Genomic DNA, 26,006 nt, shown 5'->3' with positions numbered 1-26,006 from the left:
GCTGCCACGCCACTGCTCAGGCATTATCTTCTTCTGTGGGCTTGGCCCTTGCTGCTTAGGCAGCACCTGGTTTGCAGGCCGTGTCCCTGCCTTGCTGCTCCGGCAGTAGCTCCTTCTACAGGCCGTGTTCCTGTCCCAGGTGAGCTCCTCGAGTCTCCACTGGACTCACCTGGTTATTGAAAGCACACGTGCGTGGGCACCTCTGTGCTACCCTCGTGCCATAGTCTCGTGACTTCCACTGGCACATGTGCGTGGGCACCTCTGTGCTTCCCCGTGCAACAGGTACACCGAGCCGTGTGATCCCTGCCATACAACCCACACGGGTTAGGGCAGACCGGTGTACATAGATCGTCTGTGACATTCCAGACGATCGCTAGCAGCAACCCGCTCACTCTTCACCCACCATAGCAGCGGTCCCTTACACCGCACAGTGGACCTTGACCGGCGGAAGCTGTCCATTCCCCATCTTGGCACGCTTCCCCGGGTCCCCCTCGTAACATTACGGTCGCGCCAAAGGTCTGGCTATGGCTGAAGAGCAGCAGCAGTTGCTGCGTTATGTGCAGCAGTTGGAATCACGTTTGGCAGCAGTGGAGCAGTCTTCCTCCGACAAGACTGCTCTGACGACAGTCGCCACCCAGGCGGCTACCCAGGCTGTGCTATTGGGCGGAAGGTCTCCTCGCCTTGCGCTTCCAGAGCGCTTTAGCGGGGACAGCTCCGAGTGCCGTGGGTTTATAAACCAAGTTACCACCTACTTAGAGCTGTCCGCGACTCTTTACGCTACCGAGAAGGCGAAGGTAGCCTTCGTCCAGTCCCTGCTCACAGGGAGAGCGCTGAAGTGGTCTACGCCGTTGTGGGAGCGCGGAGATCGGGTGGTGAATAACTTAGCATCTTATCTTGGGGCCATGAGAATGGTGTTCCTCGGGCCTCAAGTCACCCACGACTCCGCGCTGCGCCTCCTACGACTTCGGCAAGGGTCCGCTTCAGTCGGGGACTTTGCCGTACACTTTAGGACACTTGCCGCAGAGCTGGACTGGCCCGATAAGGTCCTTGTCCCTGTGTTCTGGGAGGGCCTGGCAGGGTTCGTCAAAGACGCACTGGCCACGCGTGAGGTGCCTGCTACTTTAGAGTCCTTGATTGTGGTTGCCTCTCGCATAGACATCCGCCAGGCGGAGCGGAGGCTGGAGGTCTCTTCAGCACCCACGTCCTCACGGCCTAAAAAGCGTCTGGCTCCCGTCTTCCACCAGACAGGTCTCCCAGCCAGCTCTGTAGGCGACTCCGTGGAGTCAATGGAGGTGTCCAAAGCGGTCTCCTCTACCCCAGGTTCTCGGTCTGGTGTCATCTGCTTTTCCTGTGGGCAGAGGGGACACATAGCTACCCGATGTCCCAAACCGTCGGGAAAAGACAGCGTCTAGTTTCCATTAGAGGGGGGTTCCTAGACGCTGCTTCTCCCTCTAGGTTGACTATCAGCGCCCAGTTGCAGTTTGGCACTACTCTCTTCTCTGCTCTGGCCTGCCTGGACTCAGGCGCTGATGGCAATTTCATTTCGACCTCCCTGGCAACCCGATACTCAGTTCCCCTGGTTCTCTTGCCCAAGCCACTCAGGGTTCGGGTAGTGAACGGGTCCCTACTAGTCGATCCCATCACCCAGATCACCATCCCTCTCAGGATGGAAGTACCACCAGGACACCATGAGCAGGTGTCCTTCCTGGTGCTTCCAGGGGGGACGGATGAGATCCTACTGGGCCTCCCCTGGTTGAGACAGCATGCTCCTATACTCAACTGGGCAACAGGGGAGATCTCATCATGGGCAGGATCCTGTAGGGAGCACCTCGTGACTACCGAACCACCCGCTACCATTAGGTCGGTTGGGTCCTCAGGGAATACAGGGGAGCCAGGTTTACCGACACCTTATGAGGCCTACAGGGACGTCTTCTCCAAGAGGGCCGCAGATACCCTTCCTCCCCACCGGCCATACGATTGCCGAATAGACCTGAAGCCAGGCTCCGAGCCCCCTAGGGGCAGAGTGTATCCCCTCTCTGCTCCAGAGACGGAGGCTATGTCCAAATATATTCAGGACAGCCTGGCAAAAGGGTTCATTCGCAAGTCTATTTCACCGGCCGGTGCGGGGTTCTTCTTCGTGCAAAAGAAGGAAGGGGATCTACGCCCCTGTATCGATTACAGGGGATTAAATGCAATCACGATCAAAAACAAATACCCTTTGCCCCTCATTACGGCGTTATTTGATCGATTCCGCGGGCCAAAGATCTTCACGAAGCTGGATCTACGCGGGGCGTATAATCTAGTGCGAGTCCGAGAGGGCGATGAGTGGAAGACCGCCTTCAACACCAGGGACGGTCACTACGAGTATCTCGTAATGCCCTTCGGACTCTGCAATGCCCCCGCCGTATTTCAAGACTTTGTGAATGATGTTTTACGGGATTTGTATCTTTCCGTGGTTGCATACCTGGATGATATCCTTATCTTCTCCCCCGATCTTGCCACCCATCGGAGGGATGTCATCCGAGTACTTAAGAGGCTCCGCACTCATTCGTTATATGCTAAGCTAGAAAAGTGTGTTTTTGAACGTGAATCCTTGCCATTCCTGGGGTATATCGTGTCCAGTCAGGGGTTAGCAATGGATCCGGGGAAGTTGGAGACAGTGATGAAATGGCCTGAGCCCTGCTCGCTGAAAGCGATCCAGCGATTCTTGGGGTTTATCAATTATTATCGCCAGTTCATTCCCAACTTCTCGACGGTGGCAGCACCCATCATTGCCCTTACCCGCAAGGGCGCTAATCCCAAAGCATGGACACGGGAAACGGTAGAGGCATTTCACACTCTCAAAACTTACTTCTCCAGAGCTCCCATCCTTCATCGTCCAGACATCTCCAAACCCTTTCTACTAGAGGTAGACGCCTCTTCGGTCGGTGCTGGTGCAGTCCTGTACCAGAAAGACGAACGAGGAAGGAAGCATCCATGTTTCTTTTTCTCCAAAACCTTTTCTCCGGCCGAGAGGAACTACTCCATAGGGGATAGGGAGTTACTGGCGATGAAACTAGCATTCCAGGAATGGCGGCATCTCCTGGAGGGTGCAAAGCATCCATTTGAAGTATTTTCCGAGCATAAAAATCTCACATACCTCCAGACAGCACAACGCCTGAACCCAAGGCAGGCCCGTTGGTCCTTGTTCTTCTCCCGGTTCCGCTTTATTATCCGCCACCTGGCCGGTGAGAAGAACGTACGGGCCGATGCCTTGTCACGTTGTATGGTTGTGTTGGAGGAGGACGAGGAGGAGCCTCGCCTTATACTACCCCCGGACAGCTTGAGGATGGTCACTCCCACTTCTTTGGACCAGGTGCCACCTGGCAAGACCCTCGTTCCCCCTGAACTACGGAATGAGGTGCTATCGTGGGCCCATGCCTCCAAGGTCGGGGGTCACTTTGGGGTCAAAAGGACCAGAGACCTTGTGACTAGGCACTATTGGTGGCCGAGACTACCCCAGGACATACAGGAGTATGTGGGAGCCTGTATGTCGTGTGCACGGAATAAGCCGTCCCGGCAGAGACCGGCAGGTCTTCTTCACCCACTGCCAGTGCCGGATCGTCCCTGGGAAGTGGTGGGAATGGACTTCCTGGGAGATCTGCCCAAGTCAGCAGGTCACAAGGTCGTATGGGTCATCACGGATCACTTCTCTAAAATGGTCCACTTGGTGCCTCTCCCACGACTCCCGACGTCACGTGCTCTCGCCACCTTATTCATTAGGCATGTATTTAGGCTGCATGGCATGCCTGACAAGGTGGTGAGCGACCGGGGTCCCCAGTTCGCGTCTCGCTTCTGGAGAGAGCTCTGTAAGCTCCTGCAGATAGAGCTGAATATCTCCTCCGCATACCATCCCGAAACCAATGGACTGGTAGAGAGGACCAATCAGACCTTGGTAACTTACCTCCGCCATTTTATCTCCGTGCACCACGACAACTGGGCTAACCTCCTTCCTTGGGCCGAATTTGCCATTAATAATTCGGTCCATGAATCCTCTGGTCAGACTCCGTTCCTGCTCAATAACGGACAACATCCCAGAATCCCGGTTCCGATGCCCATTACGTCACCCGATCCTAGAGTGGAGGATTGGGCGACCGAGGCCCGGGAGATCTGGGATAACACCCAAGAGGCCCTTAAGAGGGCTAAAGACCGGATGGTGACAACGGCTGATGAGCGCCGCCGCCCTGCACCATCCTTCGCCCCTGGTGAGCTAGTGTGGCTGTCCTCTAAGAATGTTAACCTACGGGTACAGGCAGCCATGTTCGCCCCTAGGTACCTGGGTCCGTTTAAAGTGCTAGAGCAGGTGAACCCGGTGGCATACAGACTCCAGCTCCCTCCACGCTGGGCTATAGCCAACACCTTTCACGTGTCCCTCCTGAAACCCGTACGACTTAATAAATTCTCGGGGTCCCTGACGCCTCAAACTGACCCCCCGCCCGACGACTCTGAGGTGGCAAAGCTTGTGGAGACAAAAGTTATACGGGGCAGGAGGTACTACCTTGTGGAGTGGGTCGGCCGTGGTCCGGAGCATAGATCCTGGGAATTGGAGGATCATATCCACGCCCCGGGTTTGATAGCGGCCTTCGAGCATGGGCAGGGGGGGGGGCCTAGACGGGGGGGTAATGTTACACCTCGTGGCTCTCCTGTGGCAAGGAATGAGACAGTCTCCTTGCCTGCCACGAGCGCTCCTGCTCAGCAGCGCCGAAGGTCTGCCAGACTGCGCAGAGTGCAGGAGAAACCTCCTCAGAGAGGCAGCACAAGGGTGACACCTAGTGGTACTCCTGTTGCAAGAAATGAGGCGGTCTCCCATTCCTTGCCTGCCGCAGCTCCTCCTGCTCAGCAGCCTCGAAGGTCTGTGAGGTTGCGCAATGTGCAGAGGTTTGCTGCTCAGGGAAGCAGTGAGACTCCCGTTATCTCTACACATTGTGAGACCGAGGATCCCGCCTCTATTTCCCAGAGGCAGCAGGGTGAGCATGTGCTATGCTTGGTGGATCTTGATTCGCCCACTGACGTCACACGGCTTGATGACAAGGCTGGTGACGTGGTGAATCCTGACTGGCCAGGCTGGGATGTCGTGGATCCTGATTGGGTCAAGTCCGTCATCTCCGCCTCGCGCCCGCCCTTGGCTGGAGCTACACCTCCTTAAAAGCTCCTCCTGCCATCATGGCGGCGCGCGACCGTCCTTCTATGTTTGGATGTCTGGCAGCGTGCTGCCACGCCACTGCTCAGGCATTATCTTCTTCTGTGGGCTTGGCCCTTGCTGCTTAGGCAGCACCTGGTTTGCAGGCCGTGTCCCTGCCTTGCTGCTCCGGCAGTAGCTCCTTCTACAGGCCGTGTTCCTGTCCCAGGTGAGCTCCTCGAGTCTCCACTGGACTCACCTGGTTATTGAAAGCACACGTGCGTGGGCACCTCTGTGCTACCCTCGTGCCATATTCTCGTGACTTCCACTGGCACACGTGCGTGGGCACCTCTGTGCTTCCCCGTGCAACAGGTACACCGAGCCGTGTGATCCCTGCCATACAACCCACACGGGTTAGGGCAGACCGGTGTACATAGATCGTCTGTGACATTCCAGACGATCGCTAGCAGCAACCCGCTCACTCTTCACCCACCATAGCAGCGGTCCCTTACACCGCACAGTGGACCTTGACCGGCGGAAGCTGTCCATTCCCCATCTTGGCACGCTTCCCCGGGTCCCCCTCGTAACAACGCCTGACTAATCTAGGATTTAGTGGCAGCTATGGGCTGCCATTAACTCCTTATTACCCCGATTTGCCAACGCACTAGGGTAAAACGGGAAGAGCTGGGTACAGTCCCAGAACTGTCGCATATAATGTATGCGGCAATTCTGGGCAGCTGCTGACTGATATTGTTAGGCTGGGGGCCTCCCCATAACGGGGAGCTCCCCATCCTGAGAATACCAGCCTTCAGCCGTATGGCTTTATCTGGCTGGTATTAAAATTGGGGGGACCGCACGCCATTTTTTTTAATTATTTAATTATTTATTTCACTGCACAGTATACACACACACACCGGCTGCTGTGTTTGGGTGCAGTGAGACACCTGTCACTCAGCGTGGGGGCGTGTCTCACTGTAACCAATCATAGGCGCCGAAAAGCAGGAAAGCAGGGAATACGAGATTGTTTAATGAGCGGCCGGCTTTTTCAAAAGAGGAAAAGCCGCCGGAGTTTAGTGAACAGCTGTGCAGCGCCGCGGCAGTGATCGGGGAACGGTAAGTAAGAGAGAGGGGGGAGAATGACCGACAGACTGTGAGAGGGGGACAGACAAGACAGAGAGAGACAGACAGAGCGAGACCGACCAACGGGAGATAGAATGAAAAAACAAATGACCGACATCGCTAGTAAAAAGCACAAAGCGTGCGTTTTGGACATCGGAGTGCCACACAATGTTTTACGTAAAATCTTTCATGTATTAATCTCAAAAAGTAACATACACCAGCTCTATCTCACTATTGGGTATGTGCCCTTAACATTTCTGCCATGAAAATTCATTTTGGTGTCATTTTGGAAGGTTTTCTGGTGAGTCCGTAAAAATGGCGTAAAACTCGGACAAAATTGTTCACAGCTGTGACTTTTGAGTGATAAATGCTTCAAGGGGTCTTCCCCATGCTGTTGCCATGTCATTTGAGCACTCTTCTGAGACTTTTGTGACATTTTTAGGGTTTCTACATGCTGCCGGGGGTCATTTCAGAAAAATACTCGGGTCTCCCATAGGATAACATTGGGCTCGGTGCTTGGGCCGAGTACACGAGTATCTTGGGATGCTCGGCCCGAGCCTCGAGCACCCGAGCTTTTTAGTACTCGCTCATCACTATTTTCAATATCTCTTAATTGTCTTCAGTAGGAGAAAAATATATTCCAGAAATGACTGTAAAATGGAAAGCAGAACTAATCATAATGCAAGGCATTGCAATGTATAAATGATGTCTTTACACCGTGGCCAGTTTATTACGATGAGTATATACAGTATATAATCATTTGATAGGACATGTTTTTGCTTGTACTAATTCGATGTAAATGTGCCAATAAACATTAGACTAAGGGCGGCTTTGCACGTTGCGACATCGCACGTGCGATGCCGGTGGGGTCAAATCGAAAATGACGCACATCCGGCGTCACTTTCGACATCGTACTGTGTAAATGCTAGATGATACGATGAACGAGCGCAAAAACGTCGTTATCGTATCATCGTTGCATTCACCGACATTTCCATAATGCCGGTGCCGCGACAGGTACGATGTTGTTCCTCGTTCCTGCGGCAGCACACATTGCTGTGTGTGAAGCCGCAGGAGCGAGGAACATCTCCTTACCTGCCTCCACCGGCTATGCGGAAGGACGGAGGTGGGCAGGATGTTTACATCCTGCTCATCTCCGCCGCTATTGGCCGCCTGCCGTGTGACGTCGCTATGACGCCGCACGACCCGCCCCCTTAGGAAGGAGGCAGGTCGCCGGCCAGAGCGACGGTTGCAGGGCAGGTGAGTGCATGTGAAGCTGGCGTAGCGATAATTTTCGCTACGCCAGCTATCACACGATATCGTACCTGCGACGGGGGCAGGGACTATCGCGTGCGACATCGCAGCATCGGCTTGCGATGTCGCAACGTGCAAAGCCCGCCTAAGGCCTCATTCACACTTCAGTATTTTTCATCACAGTTTGTGTGCCAAAGCCAGAAGTAGAAGTTACAAAGAAAAACTAAAATTGAAAGAAAAACACCACTTCTGTATTTTGGAGACACTCTTGGCTTTGGCAAATACCGATGAAATATTGATTAAAAACACTGATGTGTGAATGAGACCTAAGCTGATGAAAATGGATGGTTTTAACCACAGCGAGTGTTCATTGATCAAATGACAGAGCGCCATCACTTGGAACTAAGTCAGCCATGTTTGATATTTTCAACTGATAGGGCTGTTTCACACCTCCAGCACACAAGCGCGACTCCATGCAGTTGTGTGCTTCATACATAACCGCATGTGTCTGCATGGTGTCGCGCTTCCACTATAAATGAATGTAACTGTACTGCATGTGTGCCGGATTCGGCAAAATACCGAAGGTGTGAAACAGCCCATAGTTGGAAAAAACATCTTTCGTACAGAAACCATTCTTATTTGGAAAACTTTTCCCCAAAAAATATTGTGTTCTTTGTCATGTGACATTGCCAGATTGATTTTCAGTGGAATATAATTTGAATGGCTGTATTGACCAAACAGTTGTGCAATAGACAATTGTTCTTTTATCGGTGGTTTAACCATCAATCTACTTCTATCTAAAGTATATGGCCACCGTAACGTCTGGTATTGCACTGCACATTTAGATGTTATGAACTGACTTGATGCATATTATTTGATGCACTGTTCACCTATTGACTTTCTAACAACTTTCCACACTGCTCTGCCATTAAATAGCCATTTACCAATACAGACAAGCTAAGTGGTTTTGCATTTGCTCACATATGCTGTTCTGTATTATTTCCTTCCACTTATAATAAATTGTCCATAGGTATAACTTACATATAAGACATTAAAGGACATTATGGAAACTGTCACATGCATCATGAGAAACCCAATATACTTTTCGTTACAGCACTGACTGATACGGAGATTATGGCTCAGGCTCTTGTTTTTATATTGGCCGGATTTGAGACCACAAGTTTGACATTAACCTTTGTGTTTTATAATCTGGCCACTCACCCTGATGTTCAGAAGAAACTACAGGAGGAGGTGGACTCACATCTTCCCGATAAGGTGCGGATACAATAATGTGCATGCTTTATGTTCAACTTTTACCATCTGGCTGAATTCACACTGTGTTTTTAGTCTCTAGTTCATGTCGATGCTAAGAAAAACTCCTGAACTATATGCTATGTGTAGACTGTGACAGTTGCTTAACAGCGGAAACCATCACTCAGAAACAAGGTTCATGAAAAGCTATTGAAAAGCTAAAAAAAAAATAAAATTAATCAACACATGCAATAAGATAATAAAGTGCAAAAAATCTTTATTCACCCTCACCAGCAACATTTCAGCTCTCTCTAAGGGACCATTATTAATAGGGCTCATCAGAGAGCTTTTTCTTCTGAAGACAGGCTCCATGGAGAGCTGACACTTACCTGGTGTTGGTAAATAAAGGACCATTACACTTTAATTCACTTTATTACTTACTAGCTGTAGTACGCGGGCGTTGCCCGGGATAGTAACTATCTCTCTTTGAGTTTCTGTCTGTCTCTGTCTGTCTGTCTCTGTCTGTATCAGTTTCTCTGTCTGTCTCTCTCTATCTCTGTGTCTCTATCTCTGTGTCTCTCTCTTTCTCTGTGTTTGTCTGTGTCTGTCTGTCTCTCTCTATCTGTCTGTCTGTCTCATTCCCCGTCTGTCTCCTTCCAGGGCTGTCTCTTTGCCCGTCTGTCTCTTTGCCCATCTGTCTCTTTGCCCGTCTGTCTCTTTGCCCGTCTGTCTCTTTGCCCGTCTGTCTCTTTGCCCGTCTGTCTCTTTCCCGGGTTGTCTCTTTCCAGGGTTGTCTCTTTCCAGGGTTGTCTCTTTCCAGGGCTGTCTCTTTCCAGGGCTGTCTCTTTGCCCGGCTGTCTCTTTGCCCGGCTGTCTCTTTGCCCGGCTGTCTCTTTCCCAGGCTGTCTCTTTCCAGGGCTGTCTCTTTCCAGGGCTGTCTCTTTCCAGGGCTGTCTCTTTCCAGGGCTGTCTCTTTCCCGGGCTGTCTCTTTCCCGGGCTGTCTCTTTCCAGGGCTGTCTCTTTCCAGGGCTGTCTCTTTCCAGGGCTGTCTCTTTCCAGGGCTGTCTCTTTCCAGGGCTGTCTCTTTCCAGGGCTGTCTCTTTGCCCATCTGTCTCTTCTATTCCCCCTTCTGTCTCTTTCCCCTTCTGTCTCTTTCCCAGTCTGTCTCTTTCCCAGTCTGTCTCTTTCCCAGTCTGTCTCTTTCCCAGTCTGTCTCTTTGCCCGGCTGTCTCTTTCCCAGTCTGTCTCTTTGCTCGGCTGTCTCTTTGCTCGGCTGTCTCTTTGCCCGGCTGTCTCTTTCCCGGGCTGTCTCTTTCCCGGGCTGTCTCTTTCCCGGGCTGTCTCTTTCCCGGGCTGTCTCTTTCCCGGGCTGTCTCTTTCCCGGGCTGTCTCTTTCCCGGGCTGTCTCTTTCCCGGGCTGTCTCTTTCCCGGGCTGTCTCTTTCCCGGGCTGTCTCTTTCCCGGGCTGTCTCTTTCCCGGGCTGTCTCTTTCCCGGGCTGTCTCTTTCCCGGGCTGTCTCTTTCCCGGGCTGTCTCTTTCCCGGGCTGTCTCTTTCCCGGGCTGTCTCTTTCCCGGGCTGTCTCTTTCCCGGTCTGCCTCTTTCCCGGTCTGTCTCTTTCCCCTTTTGTCTCTTTCCCCTTTTGTCTCTTTCCCCTTTTGTCTCTTTCCCCTTTTGTCTCTTTCCCCTTTTGTCTCTTTCCCCTTCTGTCTCTTTCCCCTTTTGTCTCTTTCCCCTTTTGTCTCTTTCCCCTTCTGTCTTTTTCCCCTTCTGTCTCTTTCCAGGGCTGTCTCTTTCCAGGGCTGTCTCTTTCCAGGGCTGTCTCTTTCCAGGGCTGTCTCTTTCCAGGGCTGTCTCTTTCCAGGGCTGTCTCTTTCCAGGGCTGTCTCTTTCCAGGGCTGTCTCTTTCCAGGGCTGTCTCTTTCCAGGGCTGTCTCTTTGCCTGGTCTGTCTCTTTGCCTGGTCTGACTCTTTCCCAGTCTGTCTCTCTGCCCAGCTGTCTCTCTGCCCGGCTGTCTCTTTCTCTGGCTGTCTCTTTCCAGGGCTGACTCTTTCCCAGTCTGTCTCTTTGCTCGGCTGTCTCTTTGCTCGGCTGTCTCTTTGCTCGGCTGTCTCTTTGCCCGGCTGTCTCTTTGCCCGGCTGTCTCTTTCTCTGGCTGTCTCTTTCCAGGGCTGACTCTTTCCCAGTCTGTCTCTTTGCTCGGCTGTCTCTTTCCCCGTCTGTCTCTTTCCCCTTCTGTCTCTTTCCCCTTCTGTCTCTTTCCCCGTCTGTCTCTTTCCCGGTCTGTCTCTTTCCCGGTCTGTCTCTTTCCCGGTCTGTCTCTTTCCCGGTCTGTCTCTTTCCCGGTCTGTCTCTTTCCCGGTCTGTCTCTTTCCCGGTCTGTCTCTTTCCCGGTCTGTCTCTTTCCCGGTCTGTCTCTTTCCCGGTCTGTCTCTTTCCCGGTCTGTCTCTTTCCCGGTCTGTCTCTTTCCCGGTCTGTCTCTTTGCCTGGTCTGTCTCTTTGCCTGGTCTCTCTTTGCCTGGTCTGTCTCTTTGCCTGGTCTGTCTCTTTGCCTGGTCTGTCTCTTTGCCTGGTCTGTCTCTTTGCCTGGTCTGTCTCTTTCCCTGGTCTGTCTCTCTGCCCGGCTGTCTCTCTGCCCGGCTGTCTCTGTGCCCGGCTGTCTCTTTCCAGGGCTGTCTCTTTCCAGGGCTGTCTCTTTCCAGGGCTGTCTCTTTCCAGGGCTGTCTCTTTCCAGGGCTGTCTCTTTCCAGGGCTGTCTCTTTGCCTGGTCTGTCTCTTTGCCCAGCTGTCTCTTTGCCCGGCTGTCTCTTTGCCCGGCTGTCTCTTTGCCCATCTGTCTCTTTCCAGGGCTGTCTCTTTCCAGGGCTGTCTCTTTGCCCGTCTGTCTCTTTGCCCATCTGTCTCTTTCCAGGGCTGTCTCTTTGCCCGTCTGTCTCTTCTATTCCCCCTTCTGTCTCTTTCCCCTTCTGTCTCTTTCCCCGTCTGTCTCTTTCCCCGTCTGTCTCTTTCCCCTTCTGTCTCTTTCCCCTTCTGTCTCTTTCCCCTTCTGTCTCTTTCCCCTTCTGTCTCTTTCCCGGTCTGTCTCTTTCCCGGTCTGTCTCTTTGCCCGGCTGTCTCTTTGCCCGTCTGTCTCTTTCCCCGTCTGTCTCTTTCCCCGTCTGTCTCTTTCCCCGTCTGTCTCTTTCCCCGTCTGTCTCTTTCCCCGTCTGTCTCTTTCCCCGTCTGTCTCTTTCCCCTTCTGTCTCTTTCCCCTTCTGTCTCTTTCCCGGGCTGTCTCTTTCCCGGGCTGTCTCTTTCCCGGGCTGTCTCTTTCCCGGGCTGTCTCTTTCCCGGGCTGTCTCTTTCCCGGGCTGTCTCTTTCCCGGGCTGTCTCTTTCCCGGGCTGTCTCTTTCCCGGGCTGTCTCTTTCCCGGGCTGTCTCTTTCCCGGGCTGTCTCTTTCCCGGGCTGTCTCTTTCCCGGGCTGTCTCTTTCCCGGGCTGTCTCTTTCCCGGGCTGTCTCTTTCCCGGGCTGTCTCTTTCCCGGGCTGTCTCTTTCCCGGGCTGTCTCTTTCCCGGGCTGTCTCTTTCCCGGGCTGTCTCTTTCCCGGGCTGTCTCTTTCCCGGGCTGTCTCTTTCCCGGGCTGTCTCTTTCCCGGGCTGTCTCTTTCCCGGGCTGTCTCTTTCCCGGGCTGTCTCTTTCCCGGGCTGTCTCTTTCCCGGGCTGTCTCTTTGCCCGGATGTCTCTTTGCCCGGCTGTCTCTTTGCCCGGATGTCTCTTTGGCCGGCTGTCTCTTTGCCCGGATGTCTCTTTCCCAGTCTGTCTCTTTGCCCGGATGTCTCTTTGCCCGGATGTCTCTTTGCCCGGATGTCTCTTTGCCCGGATGTCTCTTTGCCCGGATGTCTCTTTGCCCGGATGTCTCTTTGCCCGGATGTCTCTTTGCCCGTCTGCCTCTTTCCAGGGCTGTCTCTTTCCAGGGCTGTCGCAGTCTGTGTCTATCTCTGTCTCTTTCTGTCTCGCTCTATCCATCTCACTACCGACATCTTATTCTCTCACACAAGCTTCTTATACTAACAGTTTATTTTGTTCCTATAGCAACCACTGACAGTTGCTATTAATAGCCCGTATCTCCCACCTCCATTCAGATTAATGGAGGCAGGATTTTGGAGACTAACGGTAAAGCGCAGGGTTACATTTTCCCATCCAAACATAGTCTATGACGTTCCTTGAGTCACATGAGGCGTCTGTGCGAAATTTCGTGATTGTAAATGAGACAGAGCGGATTCCTTTAGCGAACATACATACACACACACACACGTGTACACACACACACACACACACACACACACAAATGTGTACACACACACACACACACACACACATATACTCAGCTTTATATATTAGATGTCGCGTTGAACTGTTTTTTTAAAGTAAAAAAGGATACTGAGCTAGGACTCTTTCTGTCACGATGTGACTGCAGGATAGCGAGAAACAGGGGTTTCCTATGCTGTCTCTCACACTAGGGACCCTAGGCTATTCCTAACCACTGGGTTACCCCTAATGGTCGAGATGCCCGATTCCCATGCCTGGCTATTCTCCTGACCAGAACTAATCTGTTACATCACCCCCTTTAGGGAAGGAAGGGGCAGAAGTGTGATGGTAGCACAGATTAAGACAGAGAAGGGAAAACCAAAATGAACACACTGCAAACTCACATTAATAAACAGTAATTAATAATTTAATTTTATTCATTTATATAGCGCTATTAATTCCACAGCGCTTTACATACATTTGCAACACTGTCCCCATTGGGGCTCACAATCTAGAGTCCCTATCTGTATGTCTTTGGAGTGTGGGAGGAAACCGGAGTACCCGGAGGAAACCCAAGCAAACATGGGGAGAACATACAAACTCCTTGCAGATCGTGTCCTTGGTGGGATTTGAACCCAGGACCCCAGCGCTGCAAGGCTGCAGTGCTAACCACTGAGCCACCGTGCCGCCCACAGTAAGAGACTAAGGAGAAAAGCACGAGTAGGAAGGTAGCAACAAAAAGACAATAAGGTTTAACACCACAATTGCTTACACCAATAATGCACAACAACCACCAGTAAGTCTGGATCACAATACCTCACCAGACCAGTACAGGTAAACTGTAGCTGGCATTAATGAAATAGTCCAGCTAGCAAATATGAGGCAAGCGAACATGACTGGCTCCCCCACAGCATGTGATCACATAGACTAATAAGCAGGTCAGGAGAGATTAACTCTTGCTATATTACCTAATTCTGTGGGTCGAAGTCCACGTCTCCCTGCGCTGATCACAGACCTCAGAGAAGTTAGTAGACAGAGTGCCAGAATCTGTAGTTTCCACAGATCCTGACTTCCCCATGATAGTTGGTGATACCTGCAAAAATCTCCTTGTGACACTTTTGATGAGGTTGCCACGTAACTATACTGTCTTCTTGGAATCATTGAGAAGCTCATACACCCAAGACAAATAACCCTTTAAAGAAAGCATAACCATAACCAATTATCACCATAAAACATAATAAGCTTTATTTTAATATACTGTAATAAAATCATGTAGAGAAAAAATATAAAAACACGTCATACATTGACGAGCAAAAGGGCTAACAATGTTTAGAACTTTAGACTTTCAGGCTCCATATCTCACCATCCACTACAGCTTCAAATGTGAGACTACCATCATTTTATAGATAGTCATATTGGCTATCTCATACATAAAATTGACTTGCAACTCTTTAGTGAATGATTAGTTATGCAGATAATTGTCATGTCACTACATTGTTTCTGTTTTGCTCCTGGTGATGGAAAAATCTTTTTCTTCCTCTATACTACAAATTACAATATGTTCTCAGATACCTTGCTAGGGTGTTATTAGTTTGATTCCCAAGCGAAAGGTCAATGGTTCAAATTGGGGAGCAGCCATGAGGAAAATTTCCCGAGAAAAGAGAAACGGCATCATCCAGCTCATTGATAGCTGTCTTCTCAGCCAAGAAGATTGCCAAACTGCATCATGTGAGTGCCATGACAGTTGGAAGAATAGAAAATGAAGTTCGTCCATCCATTGTTAAGACAATACGAGCCACCTCCACTGCAGTGTTTGTCACACCAGAACTGATAGACCTTCTGAAGAGTTGACTTGGAGGATGTTCAGGCAAAATATATGAGACAACAAGTCGGCTCTTCAGAAGGTCTATCAGTTCTGGTGTTACAAACACTGCAGTGGAGGTGGCTCATATGCTTCTTAATAGTGATATCACAGACATCTATGCAAGTACTGTGCGATGCAGGTTACACAAGTCCAGAATGTTGGACTGGAAAAAGTTTGCAAAAAGGTATGAAAATTGGACAGTAAAAGATTGGAAATAGGTGATTTGGGGCGATAAGATGAAAATGTAGGCTCTGATGGGTGAAAATGAGTCTGGAAGGAACAAAGGAAAAAGGAGTTAAATTGAAGGAACTATCAAGTTTGGTGTAGGAATCCTGATGATATTGGGTTGTTTCACAGTCAAAGGTGTTAATTAATTGACCAGGATCGATGGTGGTCTTAATGCTGAGCTATGTGTTTGTATCCTACAAGACAAGTTACTTTGTACATTCAAGTCCTATGGGTATAAAAAGAACGACATAGTGTTTCAGCATAACAACGATCCAAAGCATACGTCAAGATTGATGAAGAAATGGTTCAATGTCAATTAATTAGATGTGCTGGATTAGCCCCCACAATCCCCAGACCTCAATTAAATCAAAGACTTGTGGGTAGAGTTGAAAAAAGCTGTATACATATCCAAATGATTCGACCAGGATGCATCAACATTAGGATAGTGTAGAAGACACCTGGGATCAGATTTCGGTTGAGACATGCTTGAATCTGACGAAGAGCATGCCAATACAGCACCCCTGCGGTACCAGGTGCCACAAAATGTAAAGTTGGAAACCCAAACCCCGAAATATCCGTGCCAGTCAACACACCAACGCCTTCAGGCCACACACATACCCCAACACCAAACTGGGAGACTGCCTAGAAACAGGTAAAAGGGATGGGCACTGACTGGATAGTCGCCACCCAATCTGTAGGGAGAGACTCAGCAAGGGGAGGGGCCAGTGGTCAGTTGGGAAGTTGGTGGGAGGAACAGTTTAGTTTGGAGAGGAGTGGAGTCAGAGGTAGGAGTGAGGAGAGTTGAGAGTAGTAGTCGGATGAGTGAAAATGTGAAAGTACAGAAAGAAAGGAAAAGACCTGCAGTAACAACGGAGTGCTGTAACAGGAGTGAGGGACTGTGGACCATGAGTTACCTGTGGAAGTGGAGAACTCCAGGGACCGCAGGGCGCCTGTGAAAGTCTGGAACCTAGGCTCACAGGACTCAGCACAAAGCGGGGTGCAGACCCTAGGACAACAGGACACTTTATGGTTAACTGTTAAATCTGCCAGGAGAGAAAATCTCCAGGGTCCATCGCCAACTAAAGAGTCTGAAGCATCAGTAGCAAACAGGGGACCAGGGATTGACCCCGGTCTGCCTGCAATAGGACCAAGACAGAAACAGAGGGGTTCCCAAGTAGCTCTAGGCCATGGGAGCCCATCAACAACAAGTGTGCACGGAGAACAGCAAACCCAGGTCACAGCTGGCACGGAGAACAAGGGGAGCGGGAACACCTGGAACTGGCACCAGCAGATCCAAACACTGAAACCAAGTAAAAAGACAAGGCAAGTTAAGACTGCAATACTGATGTGGACTGTTTCCTTCTCGCCTCCGTATACTCACACTGACTGTTCTCCACTACAATCCCCATCATCCACTGCTGGGGTCCAGTCCTGCTTGCGGAAGGCCCAAAGCACCTAAGCTGCACTACTCCATCAGCCCCAGCAGAACCCTGCAGCAACGGCTTCATATAACCTGGCCGCATATCGCATGTGGCATATGTGATGACATGGACTTTGTCAATGCCTAGCATGGGTTAAATTTCTTAAAATTCAGCCAGACACGAAGATAGTTTGTTTATAGACGGAGGATAAGCCCCTCATTGTTTTTACAAGACTCTTGTTGACTCATGTAATTACCTGGGCTAATGAAGGCTAGGCACCCAGATAAATCAGTTATGCGAACCTCCCATTGTATTACAATGTGTATTGCTAGGTGTGATGTAACTGCTGTCTCTCTCTCATCTCTGGATATTTTGTGTACGGCTTGAAATCTAGCCAATAAGAGCCCAGTCTTATCCACCAATCGTGAAGACCCCAATGGTCTGAATGGAGAGCTCAGGGGTATAAGAAGGAGGACTGTCCATTGCCCGGGTTGACTCTTGCTACATGATACCAATCTAGGACTTGCGGATCCGCTTGGCAAGCCATAGCTGAACCTGGATTATAACACTACATGGACTTCAGCATCGAATGCATGGATTCGGCTGTGATATCAAAGACTACCTAAGGAAGGAATCCAGCTTGGGACAATCCAGTCATCTGACTACAGACTTTGCGGTACTCAGCCAGCTTCCTAAATCTGGCATTCCTTTCTCGGTGGGTGCCCGCCGAAAGCAGGGTGCTGCTGGATTGGAGTAAGTAGCCCTGGAAGCTCTGAGGCACGGACATTCTAATCCCTGGTGAGCCAGCGGAAGGGTGAGAAACTGTTGCCGGTTACATTTTGTGGTTTTGCTGCTTATGTGCCATATGCCGTTTATTGGGGATCCAATAAAGTCTTAATATTGTGATTCCCTCACCCTGTGTTGTCTGTGTTCTGCCCACGGTTAAGGAGGTTGGGCGTTCAGTTGGGATGAGCCCTGGGCTATACTGTCTTTCTAAAGGCGGCCGGGCTAGCGGACGAGAGCACCCACTGACCCCCGTGTCTCCACAGCGTAGTCAACAAACTCTTTTATTTTATTTTTACCCCTCTTTTATTCGGACCGACCCCCAGGGTCACAGAACCGGGCATCGACCACGACCACGACTTCCCTGAGTGTTACACACACCTGGGACCGAGTACCCCACAGCCCTGGGGCATCACACCCAGAAGGATTCATGCAGTGTTGAAAGCCAAATGTGGATTTATAAGATAATAACAAAATAATAAATATTAAAATTTAGATTTTTAGGAGCAAACCGGTAACTGCAGTGACATGACAAGCATCTGCATAACTAATCATATGCCAAATACGTGCAAATCAAATTTATGTATGAGATAGCCAAGGTAATTGTCTATAAAAGAAAGGTAATCTCACATTTAAAGCTGTAGCGTATAATGGAGCCTGAAAATCAAAGGTTCAACACATTGTTACCCTTTTGCACGTCAGTGTATATTAATTTGTACTATTGTCACTCTAGGTACAAGGAAGTATCTAGCATATGGTGAAAGGGAAGAAAACACTGTGTCTAAGGAAGGGGGAAATGGTGACCCCGGACCAAAACTACCACTGGGCCCTGGGTTCGCTGCTCACTACCTTAGGCCTGCGCCACACATCCGTGCCTCCGGCACGTGTTTGTCATTTTTTACACGTACCGGCGGCACGGAGACACTTTAACCAATGCTACCCTATTGTAGCAGGCACACACACGTAAAACCACACGGAACGTGTGTCCGTGTGCGTTTGTACGTGTGTGCGTTTTTGAAAGCGCTGACATGTCCGTTTTTTCACCGGCAGCACGGGTGTCACACGGCCCGCACCCGCACCACACGGGTGTAGTGTGGATGCGGTCCCGTGTGACACGCGCCGGAGAAAACACACATGTCATTGAAAAAAAAACAAAACATTTACTCACCTTCCCAGCCCTCCTGTCTCTGCCGCTGCTGCCTCTTGCTGCCGACCGCCGCTCATTATTCTCATTGAATATTCACTTCACTGCCTGGCAGCAGCAGCAGCGGGGAGACGGGAGGGCTGGAGACCGAGGATCAGCACCACGGACAGCAGCGCGGACAGCAGGAAGGACCAGGTGAGTATGTAAATTACCGATTCTACGTGTGCTATCGCGGATAGCACACGTAGAACACACGTGGCCCGCACGTACCAGAGACACGTACTTACCTGCACGCAACACGCAGGGAAAATACGTGTCTCTCGGCACGTGCGTGAATTTCACGTGAGTGTGGCAGAGGCCTTAGATAGGTTCTGCACCTATGCTCTGAGCAGGATACATGACCCTAGGCTGACCCTGCATTTGGGTCCTAGGTAGGAAGCAGATGGGATGAGCTCTTTGTCAACCCCACTAAGCTCTAAAGAAGACACAAGAATAACAAACAAGGGAAGGAAACAACAAGTTGTTATCTTCAGATGCCTCAGGAAGAGGAACTGCAAATAACAAAAAGATTACACTAGAAGAATGTGAACTGACTGCTTGTGCTAAAGACTTATAAAGGGTAAAGGACTTATCACCAGCACAGAGTATGGGAAAGTGAGGGTATATATAGACAGTCAGGAAACGCTGATAGGTAGCTGAAAGGGTGAAGAACTCCAATGGTCCTAAAGGGAAAGGAATGAAAATAAAGCAGAGGATATACAATCATATGAAAAAGTTTGGGCACCCCTATTAATGTTAACCTTTTTTCTTTATAACAATTTGGGTTTTTGCCACAGCTATTTCAGTTTCATATATCTAATAACTGATGGACTCAGTAATATTTCTGGAGTGAAATGAGGTTTATTGTACTAACAGAAAATGTGCAATCTGCATTTAAACAAAATTTGACCGGTGCAAAAGTATGGGCACCCTTATCAATTTCTTGATTTGAACACTCCTAACTACTTTTTACTGACTTACTAAAGCACTAAATTGGTTTTGTAACCTCATTGAGCTTTGAACTTCATAGGCAGGTGTATCCAATCATGAGAAAAGGTATTTAAGGTGGCCACTTGCAAGTTGTTCTCCTATTTGAATCTCCTATGAAGAGTGGCATCATGGGCTTCTCAAAACAACTCTCAAATGATCTGAAAACAAAGATTATTCAACATAGTTGTTCAAGGGAAGGATACAAAAAGTTGTCTCAGAGATTTAAACTGTCAGTTTCCACTGTGAGGAACATAGTAAGGAAATGGAAAAACACAGGTACAGTTCTTGTTAAGCCTAGAAGTGGCAGGCCATGAAAAATATCAGAAAGGCAAAGAAGAAGAATGGTGAGAACAGTCAAGGACAATCCACAGACCACCTCCAAAGACCTGCAGCATCATCTTGCTGCAGATGGTGTCAATGTGCATCGGTCAACAATACAGCGCACTTTGCACAAGGAGAAGCTGTATGGGAGAGTGATGCAAAAGAAGCCGTTTCTGCAAGCACGCCACAAACAGAGTCGCCTGAGGTATGCAAAAGCACATTTGGACAAGTCAGTTACATTTTGAAAGAAGGTCCTGTGGACTGATGAAACAAAGATTGAGTTGTTTGGTCATACAAAAAGGCGTTATGCATGGAGGCAAAAAAAACATGGCATTCCAAGAAAAGCACTTGCTACCCACAGTAAAATTTGGTGGAGGTTCCATCATGCTTTGGGGCTGTGTGGCCAATGCCGGTACCAGGAATCTTGTTAAAGTTGAGGGTTGCATGGATTCAACTCAGTATCAGCAGATTCTTGACAATAAAGTGAAAGAATCAGTGATGACGTTGAAGTTACGCAGGGGATGGATATTTCAGCAACACAAAGATCCAAAACACCGCTCCAAATCTACTCAGGCATTCATGCAGAGGAACAATTACAATGTTCTGGAATGGCCATCCCAGTCCCCAGACCTAAATATCATTGAAAATCTGTGGGATGATCTGAAGCGTGCTGTCCATGCTCGGCGACCATCAAACTTAACTGAACTGGAATTGTTTTGTAAACAGGAATGGTCAAATATACCTTCATCCAGGATCCAGGAACTCAGTAAAAGCTACAGAAAGCGACTAGAGGCTGTTATTTTTGCAAAAGGAGGATCTACAAAATATTAATGTCAGTTTTATGTTGAGGTGCCCATACTTTTGCACCAGTCATATTTTGTTTAAATGCGGATTGCACATTTTCTGTTAGTACAATAAACCTCATTTCAATCCAGAAATATTACTGATTCCATCAGTTATTAGATATATGAAACTGAAATAGCTGTTGCAAAAACCCAAATTGTTATAAAGAAAAAAGGTTAACATTAATAGGGGTGCCCAAAATTTTTCATATGACTACATAAGATACCAAATACATCAAGCAGGAATGATAGAAGGTCAGGGAGCGGTCTGTGCATCCAAACACTGTGACCCTCTATTGCCATACACCACACGACTGTCTGTCACTCATGACACACCCGTGACAGTACTCACCCTTCTACAAATGGTTTCCGGACACTCAGGACCAGGCTTAGGATGGGCAGCATGACATAAATGATCCAATTTTGTGGCATTCCCATCCAATGCTGGAACCCACATCCTCTTTTTTTGGTCCATAACCCCTCCAGTGCACCAAATACTGTATTGAAGGGAATGATTTAGAAAATGAGAATCAACAATTTTAGCTATTTGAAACTCTAATTGTCATCAACCATAATTGGGGCCGGCAGCAAGGGAGACAGATCCAAGGGTACCACATACTTCTTGAGCAGAGACCTGTGGAATACATTGTGGATCCTAAGAGCCTGAGGTAACTCCAGATGAAACGCTACTGGGATGATGACTGTCATCTTATAGGGACCAATAAACCTAGGTCCCAGCTTCCAGGAAGAAACATTTAACTTAATATTCCTGGTAGACAACCACATATACAGTATATTATACCATATACATTAACATAAGCCATCTTTAACTTTGGTTTATTCTGGCGTGGTTGATTTGCCCTGCCAACTTCAGCCCTTTTTCTCCTTTACGTTGTGTGGATTATATGTCATGTTTTTATATATACAGTATTTTTTTCCATATGTTTTTATTTTTGTGCATTAATAAAGCTTATTGTGTTTTATGGTGATAATTGGTCATAGTCATTTGAATTACATATTTGCATGAGACTCTCTACAGGATTCTCTTCTGGACAACATTCGTATTATTATTATTAAGCTCATATTCCTGTAAAAGGAATGTCTGTATTGTCTTTACTTTATACACTATATTCTTTTTCCTGAACTCTGTGCTATAAAAAAGCATTTCCTACTATACTATTTCATACTTTTTTATTTCTTTTGTGTTATACCGACCAGTCAGGAGCCACAATGACCCTTTTTTCTCATACCACTAATCCAACAATTTTACTTGTATTGGATTATCTTGGTGAAAAGTAATTTATGTATTATTTATCTGTCCTCAGGCTAGTCCCACATATGACATACTGAAGCAAATGGAATACCTGGATATGGTGATTCAGGAGACTCTTCGAATGTACCCTCCAGCAGGAAGACTAGAGAGGGTTTCGAAGCAAACTGTTGAACTAAATGGTGTCACTATTCCAAAAGGTGTAGTCTGTATGATTCCAACATATGCTTTGCACAATGACCCTGAATTGTGGCCTGAACCTGAAGAATTTCGTCCTGAAAGGTAAATTAAAGGGATTGTCTAGTTTAGAGAACCTTTATTCATATACTCTGTTAGAAAATTCTGAGGAGGATTCTCTGTTCAGTAGACTCAATTCTTGATCAAAATAAGCATTAACAAAGAAGGAAATGCTTCAGGCATATGCTTTATTTTTCCCATAGGTACCTATGCACAAGACTGAGGCAAAAAATGTGTTCTTAGTCCTTTGTCCAACCAGTATACATGTACATAATGATTGTTTACTTGTATAGAAAAGTTCAGCAAACTGGGGTTTCCTATACTGAGGGCCTTTGAAAAAATGTATGTTGTACAGTATAAGTTTTGATTGCACTGCGTACCTATTTTGGATGGATGCCAAGGAAGTCATTCAGACCATGGCCACTGCCACCTGAGTGTCCACAAACACGATGTAAACTTAGCTTTATAGTTTTAAAGGTGCAATATGCACCCAGAACCATGAGCAGTTCTGGGTGCATATTGCTAATCCATGCCTAACTGTTCCAGTATCTAGTAGCATACATAAAAAGATCTTTAGAAAAAGTATTTCTAAATATCCTTTATCATATTCTGATGAGTGCAGGGACGAGTGGCAAGCGCGTTATTTCCCCCGACTAGTCCTCCCACAGGGGCGTGCTAACATGCTATTCAATGCTCATTGCCCAGCGTCATCAGCGGTGATGCACATACCTGTGTCCATTGTCACCTCTTTAAACGCAAGCTTTATGGTCAGTGCGCATGATCAAAAGTCTCGGCACTTCCAGTCACGCGTACTATACCGATCTGAAGCCGGGTCGCATACACCCGGCTTCATAGTGTGCATGACCAGTAGTGGGGGGACTTCTGATCATGCGCACTGACCTAAAAGCCGGTGTATGAAGCAGTGACAATGCACAGGTATGTGCATCCTCCATACCCCTGTAAGTGTGCTAACATGCTAAGAGGGCGGGCTAGTCAGGGGAAAATGGCGCCTTTGCAACTAGTCCCTGCATTCATTAGCACATTATAAATCAATCATCCTGATTGCCTGGTGCAGTAGCAATCAGCGGAATATAAGGAGTTAACACAGCTGTGATTAATCAAATAAGACTACTCCTTTACTAATCGTGGTAATAAAAATGAAATAAACACAAAACACAGAGAAAAATCCTTTATTTAAAAACACCCTCTTTCTGCAAATTATTATCCTCCAAAACACCCCAGCAGGTCTGATGTAATCCACATCACGATGTAGCATGACGAACCCGGCTCTGCTACATGCTAAGGTCGCAGTGCGCAGTCACATTTTCTAATTGTCACATTAGAAAATGTGAATGATCACTGCAACGTCCAGGACACAGTGACAGAGCCACAGTTGTGAGCAGTGACGTCAGTAAGGTCACCTGATAATGTGGTAACCACTAGCTGTGATCTCAGGTGAACTCACCTCAGGTTAACTTAATGAACTCAGTGAACTCACCTCAGGTGAACTCTATGAACTCAATGCCGGATTATCAGCTTAGGCTATGTGTGCATGTTGAGTATTTGGTTGCAGAAAATCTGCATCTCCTGCCTGAAAAACACACCAAAAGCGTGATTCAGGTTCGATGAGATTTTCTCCACGGAGATGCATATTTGATGCAGAAATTTATTGCAAAAATCTGCACTTGTTGGATAATATTGCACCAAAAAACGCAATGCGGTTTTGACATATTTTTCTGGCAGGAGATGCAGATTTGGTGCAGAAATTGGTTGCAGAAATTTTTGAACCAAATCTATATTTTCTAGCAGGAAACATTTTAAACACGTCTAAACCGCATTGCGTTTTTGGTGCATTTTTCTGCCTGGAGATGCAGATTTGGAGCAGAAATGTCTGCAGCCAAATATTCAACATGCGCACATAGTATAATCCGACATTAAGTTCAGTGAGTTCACCTGAGGTGAATTCACCTCAGGTCACAGGTGGGGTACTGTGAGAACAGCCAGGTGCGACTTTAGGTGAACTCATTGAACTTAATGCAAATTACCTGCTTAGGCTATAGACGCACATTGAATATTTGGTTGTAAAAATTTCTGCACCAAATCGGCATCTCCTGGCAGAAAAACGCACCAAAACCAAAATGTGGTTTTACGCGTTTTTGACACGATTTTCTTCCAGGAGATGCTGATTTGGTGCAGAAATTTGTGCAGTAATTTCTGCACCAAATCTCTATCTCTTGGAAAGAAAAAGCTATATTTTTCTGCGAGGAGATGCAGATTTTCTGAAACTCAATGTGCGCACATAGCCTAAGCCGTTATTCTAACATTGAGTTCATAGAGTTCACCTGAGATCACAGCTGGGGTACCATGGGAACACCCAGCTGTGACCTCAAGTAAACTCACTGACATCACCGCTCTCAGAGCTGCAGCTCCAGTAGTGTAACTTCATGGAACTTCGTGCTGTGGATTACGTCAGACCTGAAGGGGTGATTTCGGGGTTACTAAATTAGAGAAAGAGTGTGTTTTTGTTTGTTTTTTTCAATAAATGATTTTTTCTCTGTGTTTTGTGTATATTTCTTTTTACTTCCACGATTAGTAAAGGGGGATATCATAGACCTCTCCCAAATACTAACTTTGGGCTTGATAACAGCTGTGATTTTTTTTTGACAAATCACAGCTATCATTATCCCCTTATGTTACCCTGATTCCCACTGCTCCATGGTTGGGGAGGGAGGTACATTATGGCCTAAGCCCACGGGAATTTAGAAGTTGCTCAGGTGCCGGCCAAAAGTGGGGTTATGGTGGCTGGGGTAGTGGCCCTAGATGCCCCAAAGTCACAGAGATTCTAATCCCTGGTGAGCCAACGGGAGGGTGAGACTCTGTCACTTGAACCATCTTGTGTCCTTGCTGGGAAACTAATTTATGCTGTTAACTGTTTGGTAACCCAATAAAATCTTACCGGAGTGTGGTACCCTTACTCTGTGTTGTCTAAGTAGTGGTCTGCCCATGGGCAAGGAGTACAGACAGTTAGTGAAATGAGCCATGGCCATGCGGTCTATCTAAAGACAGTCAGGCCAACAGACAAGAGCACCCCCCTGACATTTATTGTCTCCACAAACAGCACCTTAAACTACAATGGGTAATATGTCATGTTAACTGTTAAGGTCCCTATACCCTTCCCCACCATCAGCTAGCACAGAGATGGAGATCGCCATAAAGACTATCTGATCTAGCTGAGAGCTAGGTATTCACGACTCAGGTGATGGTAGCTACAACCAAATCCGTACAAACAGAAACATCTCTGTTCTTTTGGAGGGAAAAGCTATGAACTCAGTTTTTAGATGCCACGTTAATGCTAGAAAAATGAAAAGCATATTACCAGAATCCCTGCACACCGCTGCACAATCCAGCGCACCATTTGGCTTTACTAGGAGATCGCTGGTTACGCGACAAATTGGTATTGGCCATTAAAATCATGCTAGATGTGTTGTGTTTGGTATCTATGCAAATGTAAATTCGAGATATAAAATATGATGCTAATATCTTTCACCTGTGAGACCCAGGAGCAGAGATATGTGAAAAACTAAAATTAGCTCATTTCTCTGACCCCTCGGCACAGCCCACAAGGTATCATAAAATGAGGTCACAGGTGGGAGGGTGAACTTAGGTCATAAAAGTCCGAGGCTCATTTTTAGAGATGGTCAGTACCGGAGGGCACAGCTAAATGGTGGTGCTGTCCGTGTCTCTACTGGAGCCCCTACCTCCCTAAATTTGGATGTCACCTCTATGGCACAAGTT

General features: G+C 48.0%; 1 protein-coding gene across 1 annotated transcript in view; it reads left to right on the top strand.

The window, feature by feature from the left end:
* The window catches only part of LOC142295309 (cytochrome P450 3A9-like), a 132,632-nt gene that overhangs the window by 86,312 nt on the left and 20,314 nt on the right, over positions 1–26,006 (top strand). The window contains exons 10-11 of the mRNA XM_075338424.1: positions 8,643–8,803; positions 22,030–22,256. Of these exons, the coding sequence (XP_075194539.1) occupies positions 8,643–8,803; positions 22,030–22,256 (388 nt within the window). The remainder of the gene's footprint in view (positions 1–8,642; positions 8,804–22,029; positions 22,257–26,006) is intronic.

This window comes from Anomaloglossus baeobatrachus, chromosome 3 (assembly GCF_048569485.1).
Source record: "Anomaloglossus baeobatrachus isolate aAnoBae1 chromosome 3, aAnoBae1.hap1, whole genome shotgun sequence".
NCBI lineage: Eukaryota > Metazoa > Chordata > Amphibia > Anura > Aromobatidae > Anomaloglossus > Anomaloglossus baeobatrachus.
This window is presented reverse-complemented; position numbering and strand designations above follow the sequence as displayed.